Source organism: Pipistrellus hanaki (assembly GCF_964339955.1).
Source record: "Pipistrellus hanaki genome assembly, chromosome: 15".
NCBI classification, from domain to species: domain Eukaryota; kingdom Metazoa; phylum Chordata; class Mammalia; order Chiroptera; family Vespertilionidae; genus Pipistrellus; species Pipistrellus hanaki.
Genome location: NC_140517.1, coordinates 47,130,022 through 47,138,622, shown reverse-complemented (window position 1 = coordinate 47,138,622; position 8,601 = coordinate 47,130,022). Strand labels below are relative to the sequence as shown.

At 54.1% G+C, this 8,601-nt stretch overlaps 1 protein-coding gene across 6 annotated transcripts; it reads right to left on the bottom strand.

The window, feature by feature from the left end:
* Positions 1-98: 98 nt before the first annotated feature.
* Positions 99-6,000, bottom strand: LOC311610014 (kallikrein-7-like). 6 transcript variants are annotated; one of them, XM_084860823.1, is made up of 8 exons: positions 5,934-6,000; positions 5,811-5,865; positions 5,386-5,513; positions 4,711-4,864; positions 4,232-4,482; positions 2,526-2,662; positions 1,223-1,288; positions 106-328 (listed from the first exon to the last, which is right to left on the bottom strand). In XM_084860823.1, the coding sequence occupies exons 2-8, from the start codon at positions 5,822-5,824 to the stop codon at positions 179-181; spliced, it is 900 nt and encodes a 299-aa protein (XP_084716949.1). In that variant the 5' UTR covers positions 5,825-5,865; positions 5,934-6,000; the 3' UTR covers positions 106-178. The 6 variants fall into 6 exon arrangements, with proteins under 6 accessions (XP_084716950.1, XP_084716952.1, XP_084716953.1 ...); XM_084860824.1 differs by lacking the exon at positions 1,223-1,288 and having other exon boundaries at positions 99-328; XM_084860825.1 differs by lacking the exon at positions 5,811-5,865 and having other exon boundaries at positions 5,934-5,994.
* Between the last annotated feature and the right edge of the window lie 2,601 nt (positions 6,001-8,601).

The following is an 8,601-nucleotide window of genomic DNA, read 5'->3' as shown; positions in this document are numbered from 1 at the left end:
AAGCCTGTATGGTTTTGTGAACCAATGCCACCCCCAATAAATCCAATTTTTTTAAATAAAAAGAAAAGAAAAGGAAAGGAAAATGCTAAAGTCCAGTATGATTTTATATAATTGATGCTTTATTTCTGTGAATTTCTTGTTCAGGGCCTAGTAAGCGAGAGATGGGCATAGGGAGTAATTAGGAATGACTTTTTATTGTGTTCTCTATCCATTCGACGAATCCGCATACTGCGGTGAAGACGACCGGGTTCAGGGATGGAGTCGAAGGCCCCCGGGACACAAGGCCTCGCAGGGCGCCGTTGCACACCAGTGGTCCCCCGGAGTCCCCCTGGGCCGGAGAGAGAGAGGATTCGTTTTTTTGGCTTCAGAGCAACCAGAACCGAAGTCTCATACACCCCCTGGTGATGGGGTCTTGGTTCTACCACAGACTTTCACCCTGACCAATGGGAGGAGACTCCTTGTCTCTGTAGACCAATGGGAGAGCAGGCATGCATGGAGCCCCAGCCAAGGAGACCCATCACAGGGAGTGGGCGGGGCTTCCTAGAAGTCAGAGCTCCATCTGTTTTCCATCCTCAGTGACTCTTTGCCAAGCCAGCCAGGGAGGGGAGCTTTATCTCCAGGAACCTGTACACTCCCTTACCCAGGAGTGTGTGTGTGTGTGTGTGTGTGTGTGTGTGTGTGTGTGTGTGTGGGCGGGGGTGGGGGGTGGGGGAGGGGGGCGGGGAGGGTTAGTCCTGGAAATCAGGGGCAGGAGCAGTGACCTAATTCACAGGGTCCAGTGCAAAATGAAGATGCTAACCCCCACTTTCAAATGCATGAGTTTCAAGACAGCAAGGGGAGTGTGTTAGGGCAAGCGTGGGATTGTCCTGGGTGTGGGGCGGGGCTCTGTGTCCCAGAACATCTTGCACATTCATGAATCAGGCCCTCACTGTGGGACATGGGGGAAACGCCCTTACTGTTCTTTAGGACACACAGTCCTGTACCATCACCCCCCCCTTCTCTCTCTTTCTCTCTCTCTCTCTCTCTCTCTCTCTCTCTCTCTCTCTCTCTGTGTGTGTGTGTGTGTGTGTGTGTGTCTCCAATCCTCATCCTAGAATATGTTTGTACTGATTTGAGAGAGAAACATCGATATGAGAGAAACACATTGATCGTTTGCCTCCCACACGTTCTCTGGCTGGCGATGGGACCCTCAACCTTTTGCTGAGCTAGAAAATGCTCCGACCAGCTGAGGCACCTGCCCAGGGCCACGCCGCTCTTCAAACATGCTCCATCCCCCTGCTGTTGAAAGCTGAGAGTGCAGACATGAGCAGAGGGATTGGGGATGGGGAGAGAAACAGAGAGAGGTAGAGAATAGCCTAGAGAGAAGAAAGGGGAGAGGAAGGGGACAGAGAGGCAGAAACGTTGTGGACGCAGAAAGAGGCAAAGATGGAGAAAGTAAGATGACAGAGGCAGAACACTGAGAGAGGGAGAGGGAGAAGGAGGACACAGAGAGAGAGAGGTTGAGAGAGAGAGAGGGAGAGAAATGAAATGAGATGTAAAGAGAGGCAAGGGGCCCAAACCGGTTTGGCTCAGTGGATAGAGCGTCGGCCTGCAGACTGAAGGGTCCCAGGTTTGATTCCGGTCAGGGGCATGCACCTTGGTTGTGGGCACATCCCCAGTAGGGGGTGTGCAGGAGGCAGCTGATCGATGTTTCCCTCTCATCTATGTTTCTAGCTCTCTATCCCTCTCCCTCCTCTCTGTAAAAAACAACAACAATAAAATATATTTAAAAAGAGAGAGAGAGATGAGGGAAGGTGATTCTGAGGCAGAGAGGAGGATACACACAGACACACACACACACACACACACACACACACACACTGAGTATATATTCAGTATATATATGTATATATTAGAGGCCCAGTGCATGAATTTGTACATGGGTGGGGTCCAGCCAGCCTGGCCAGAGGGAGGGGACATGGATGGTTGGCCTGCCTGCCTGCTAGTCAAACTCCTGATTGAGGGGACAATTTGTATATTACTCTTTTATTATATAGGATATATACTGAGTGGCCAGATTATTATGCATTCAGAGATCATCATAATCTGGTCACTCAGTATATATATACTGTATATATTATAATTCTTTTTTTAATATTGTTATTGATTTAAGAGAGGAAGGGAGAGGGCTAGAGAGATAGAAACATCAATGATGAGAGAGAATCATTGATTGGCTGCCTCCTGCACGCCCCCTACTGGGGGGGGATGGAGCCCACAACCCAGGCATGTGCCCTTGGCCAGAATAGAACCTGTGACCTTTTAGTTCGCAAGCCAAGGCTCTATTCACTGAGCCAAGCTGGCTAGGGCAATAAAGAGAAAGAAGAAAAAAAAGTGTTTTTGTTTTTTTTAAAGAAGGAAAGTGGGGCATGCGGGGGTGCGAGGGAGAACCCAGCATGAGGGTCAGCCCCCCAGATTCTGGATGATGGGAAGACGGGTCTCTGTGCTGAGAGGGAGCAGGGCCAGGACAGGGCAGGGCTGGCTCTCACCAAGTGGGCGTTGGTGTTGCTGTTGTGGGTGCCCGCACAGAACATGTAGGGTCTCCTCAGATACAGGAAGTGCCTCCTGCAGTCCTCCAGGCGGATGACGGTGATGTTTGTGCACATGAGCTCCGACGGATAGGTCTCTGGAGCAGGATAGAGGGCACAGTCAGAGGCCTGGCCTGCTAATGGGACCCTGAGAGAGGAGGTTCGGAGGGACTCAATGCCATGGCCGTGAAAAGGACTTCGTCTTCTGACTCTAGGTCCAAGGAAGGAAGGATCTTGTGTCTGAACTCCTGAGTTTGAAGAAGGAGGAGGAGGAGAAAAAGGAGGAAGAAGAGGAGGAGGAAGAGGAAGAAGAGGAGGAGGAGGAGGAGGAAGAAAAAGGAGGAGAAAAAGAAGGAGGAGGAGGAGGAGGGGGAGGAGGAAAGGAGGGGGAGGAGGAAAGGATGGGGAGGAGAAGAGAAGGGGGAGGAGAAGAGGAGGGGGAGGAGAAGAGGAGGGGGAGGAAAAGAGGGGTAGGAGGGGAGGAAGGGGAGGAGGAGGGGAGGAAGGGGAGGAGGAGGAAGAGGAGGAAGAAAAAGGAGGAGGAAGAAGAAGGAGGAGAAGAAGAAATAAGAAGGAGGAGGAGGAGGGAGAGGGGGAGGAAGAGAGGAGGGGGAGGAGGAAAGGAGGGGGAGGAGGGGAGGAAGGGAAGGCGAAGAGGAGGGGGAGGAAAGGAGGGGGAGAAGGAAAAGAGGGAGAGGGGAGTGGAGGAAGGGGAGAAGGGGAGGAAGGGGAGGAGGGGGAGAAGGAGGGGAGGAAGGAGAGGAGGGGGAGGAGGAGGGGAGGAAGGGGAGGAGGGGAGGAGGGGGAGGAAGGGAGGAGGAGTGAAGAGAAGAAGAAGGAGGAGGAGAAGGAAGAAGAGGAGGAGGAGGAGAAGGAGGAGGAGGAAGAAGGAGGAGGAGAAGAAAGAAAAAAAAGAAGGAGGAGGATGGGGAGGGGGAGGAAGAGAGGAGAGGGAGGAGGAAAGGAGGGGGAGGAGGGGAGGAAGAGGAGGAGAAGAGGAGGGGGAGGAGGCAAGGAGGGGTAGGAGGGGAGGAAGGGGAGAAGGGGAGGAAAGGGAGAAGGAGGAGGAGGAGGAGGAGAAGGGGGGGTCAATGATCCTGGCTTTGAGGAAGAAGGGTGCTGGGCGTCGGGGTCCTCGGTCTGAGGAATGAAGGTGGCTGGAGGTCTCAGCTCTTCTGTCAGATGGCGAAGGCAGCTTGGGGCCTGGACACTTGGGTCTGCAGGTGGCGGTACTCCCCTGCCTGAGGGAGAACAGGCTAGAACCCGGACACACCTAGGCCTCTGGAGACCCAACTGTGGGACAGAAGTCTGTGGTCAGAGTGAGGAGGTCACTAAGATCCTGGGCTCCTGGGAGGATGGGGTGGAAGCCTGGGGGGCTTGGCTTCCAGATCGAGGGGAGGAGGCGCCAGCAGCCGGGGTGCCTGGATCTGAGGGAGGAGGACACCGGGGCCTCTGGGCTCAGTTCTGTGAAGGAGAGGGCTTGGGGCCTGGAGGACTGAGTCTCAGGTAGGGGAGGGGGGCTGGATTCCAGGTCCCTGGCCATGACGGAGGACAGGGTTGGGGGTCTAGACGCCTCGGTCTATGGGAGGAGGGACAGGAGGCCTCCCGTGTCTGAGGGAGGAGAACGCCGGGGCCAGAGCTGCGGGAACCCGGGCAGGTTGTCTCACCGAAAGGGGGGCCGGTGATGCTGCCCCAGCCAGAAACCTCGCACGTAGTCCCAGGTCTCACGCATTCGGAAGAAATGGCCATGGTCCTCACGGTCGGAGACAGCGTGGCCGGGCGGCTCAGCTTCACCAGCATGATGTCATTCAGCTTTTTGGCGTCGTTATACTGGGGGTGGACGAAGGACTCCGTGGCTCGGATCACCTGGGCTTTGGGGTCGTTCAACACATGGCTGCCCACCTGCACGTTGTAGGCACTGGGACCAGAGAGAGACAGGCTGTGACCCAGAGGGGAACGGGGAGGGGGGCAGCCCCAGGAAGACAGGGACACACAGAGACCCAACGTGAAAGGGGGACAGAGACCCAGATCGTGTGTGTGGGGGGGGTGGGGAGACACGGGGAGAGGGGCAGGGGCCCAGGAGGAGGAGGAGACACAGACGGAGGGAGAAGCAGGAATGAGATCCCCAGGCCCCCCGGGCACCTACAGTTGCCGGCAGTGGCCCACGGTGAGCACCCACTGCGGGTGGATCAGCACGCCTGCACACTGCGTGTCCCTGCCCCGCATCAGGGCCACCTCCCAGGGGTGGGAGCCTCGTGGACATGCAGCTCCATTGATAATCCTTTCCCCGTTGCCGTGGGCTGGATGGAGACAGGGAGAAAGCATGGCTGGCAGGCATCAGGGGATGGATGGCCAGAGACATTGATGGAGACAGACAGACAGACAGATAGAGCTGTATGGAGAAGGGCAGAGGCAGGCATTGAGCACAGGGCAGAGACAGCTGCAGATGGAGATGGAGATGGAGATGGAGATGGAGATGGAGATGGAGATGGAGATGGAGATGGAGATGGAGATGGAGATGGAGAGCGACGGGGGGAGCCTGCTCAGAAACCCAGGGCAGCAGCTGGTCTGGAGGCAACCCCAGCTTCTGATGAGAGAGACACAGAGGGTGGGGAGCAGCCTGGAGGGCACCCAGAGCCCAGGGGTCAGGAGGGAGCAGGAAGGAAGGGGCCACCGCCCAGGGGTGGAGTCTCCATGGGAGGAGGCTGCTTCAGGGGAGGGTCCTGACTTGGGGGCTCCTTGGAGAAGTGGGGGCTCTGAAGAGGGAAGTGGGGGACTGTGAGGCTGGGGGCAAGGTCAGGACTCCCAGGCTGGTCCTCACCTGCTTCTGCAGCAGATCCCAGGGCAAAGGACAGCAGTAGGAGCAGCAGGGGCTGGAGCAGGGGACCTGCCATGTGTCCTGTCTGAGCCTCTGTGGCTGCCACAGAGAAAGGGCCTCTTCTGCTGGGGCTGGAGAGACAGAGTTCAGGAAGCAGGATGGGGAACGCCCACTGCTCATGGGTCAGCACCCCTGGCCCTTAACCCCTTCCCTCCTCAGACCCAGGAGTCCTAGCCTGTGCCCAAGTCCTCCCTCAGACAAAAAAAAAAAAAAAAAAAGTCCCATTCCTCGCACTCAGATGTCCAGGCCCCACACACCCTTGCTTTCAGAAACCCGGGGATTCTGGCTTTCCATCCCTCCACACCCATAATTCAGCATCTCCAATTCCTTTTAGGTGGGAAGATTTTAAAAAATAAATAAATTCCAACCTCCAGTCCCTCATCGACCTGTGACCACCAGGAGTTCAGGCTTCTACTCCTCTCTCTGTAGGAGCAGGAGTCAGCTGCCAGCCCAGGCTCCCCTGCCCTGCCTCACAGGCGGTGCCTCCTCACCTGCCACCTGCAGTCTGTCTGTCCAAGCTGGGCTCAGGCTGTGCTGGGAGCCAACCGCATCCACTTCATCCACTTCGGTGCAGGGTGGCTCTTTTATAACACACCAGTTCCCCCCCACCCCACCCCCACTCCCATTCCGTCCCCTCCCCCATCCTGCCCCCATCCACAGGGTCCTAGTGCGCAGGTGCGCTCACCTCAGAGATGCCCCTACCGGCATCTGCTCTTATCTGAAACTCCTCAAGCAGCCAGAACAATAGGCCGGCACTCGACCTCCGCCTGCACTGCCGACCCCCACTCTACAGACTGCACCATTAGGACAGGTAGAGGCACGTCATCGTCTAGTCTAGGGTTGGCCCAGCACCTTCTGGCTCCACCATTCCTAATAGCAGCTCCCAGGAGCTGGCCCTGAGGGGACAGAAGAGCTGGAATCAAGGACCTGCACTGCTCACAATTGGAATTCGCCCTGGGGTCACTTCTGTGGTCAATTTTCTTGCCCTTTCACCTACCCCACCCCTGTCTCAGGGGTGGCCTGGACCTTACACCCTAACTCTAAGCAGCCGGTGGGAAGTTTCCCAGGCTGAATCCTAGACGTGTCTTTGCATCTGAACCAAGAAACCCAACCCTTATATAAGGGTATGAATAAAAAGGAGAAGGTCCCCCTCGCCCCCCAACTTCACTCATGAAATGCTTGCTGTTATCTCTGACTCTGTCTCCTATTACATGTAGATTTCTACACATACTATGTCTCTGTAACAGAAACAAACAAAACAAAAAATGACTGTGGTAAGTGTTCTCTAATGTTACATGTTATTTACTCAATCAAACACCCTGCACATTTTCCTCCGGCCACATTTGCATTATTTCCTCTTTATTGATACCGTTGTGTCACACTTCTCACTGTGGCGCGAGTAGGATGCGTGTGATTTCTTTCACGTTGACGTACATTTGAATAGCGGTCGTTATAATTTTAGTTATACATTATAATTGTCATTATACCATTTCTCGGCACGGTCATCTCCGCCCCTTGCATTCACCCAAGGTCAGGACCCAGCGAGCCCTGACTCTGAGCCAGCAACTATTCTGGCCCCTCAGGGCACAAAAGAGCAGACCTGTTTTCCACAGAATTTCTCATACCAGTGGTTGGGGATCTTCAGCAGAAAAAAAAAAAAAATAAGAATTTAAAGTAATCAGTTTGGCTGAAACTGGTTTGGCTCCGTGGTAGAGCGTCGGTCTGCAGACTGAAAGGTCCCAGGTTCTATTCCGGTCAAGGGCATGTATGTTGGCTGTGGGCACATCCCCGGGTAGGGGATGTGCAGGAGGCGGCTGGTCAATGTTTCTCTCTCATCGACGTTTCTGGCTCTCTATCTCCCTCCCTTCCTCTCTGTAAAAAATCAATAAAATATATTTTAAAAAAATTAAAAATAAAATAATCAGTTTGTTAGGTGGCAGTTCGTGTTGTGGAGGAGAGTAAGAGGAGGAGGGATAGGGAAGTATTGGGTCTCTCTCTCCTGAAGCTACAGCGTTAGGTGAGACCATTAGAGACTCCATGTGAAGAGGGCATTTGAGCAAGATCTTGAAGGATGTGGTGGATCTATCGTGTGGCTACCTGGGTGCTCTGAGTGAGTCCCCGCCAGCGTGAGCATGCAGGTGAGATGGCACGAGGCACCCCAGTATGCCCTAGCGCAGCGGTCGGAAAACTCATTAGTCCACTGAGCCAAATATCAACAGGACAACGATTAAAATTTCTTTGGAGAGCCACATTTTTTTCAACGTAAACTCCTTCTAACGCCACTTCTTCAACATAGACTCTCCTGGGGCTGTGGTATTTTGTGGAAGAGCCACACGCAAGGGGCCAAAGAGCCACCTGTGGCTCCGGAGCCGAGGTTTGCTGACCCCTGCCCTAGCAGGAAGCCGTTTTGACTGGAATGGAAAGAGCCAAAGGGAGAAGGGCAGGCAATGGAGTCAGCGACATCATGCGACTCAAAGACATAAGGATTGAGGACTAAGGGAGGAGATTGGTTTGACTTTGAGCAAGATGTGAACCATTGTCGGATCATTACCAGATGCCCAACTTCTTCTAATAGTGGAATTGACCACACACACACACACACACACACACACACACACACACACACACTTCTAAATCAGTCCCCCAAATATGGCTCATTTTCATCACCTGAGCCCAATCCTGACCTCTAACCCAGTTCTACCTCTGGCCCATAATTGGCCCCATAATAGACATCGTTGTTGCCTACCTTAGCATTCACTCCTTCTGCCGTTGATTTCGTTTGGAGAGCCTGCAGTCCTCACGTGACCCCAAAGGAGCTTGCCGGCACCAAGCACGGGACCGCGTGTCTGCGGTCCAGGGATTGTGTAGAGATGGACGCGGGGCACCGTTCTGGCCAAAGAAGAGTGAGGGGGAGACCACAGGGTTACTTCTGGGATCAGCTATCTTCTTTTCAAAGCGAGACATGAGAAGAGTTCTCCTTCCCTCCCTTAGACAGTGTCCCTCATGGATGTAAATTCTGGACATGAGGTGCCCTTCTGGAACCATGGGGAGAAGTGGCCATTAGACAAAGCCATAGCCCTGTAGATGGACAAACGGAGAGATGGAGATAGTTGTTTTTTTGTTTTTTTTACAGAGAGGAAGGGAGAGGGAGAGAGAGTT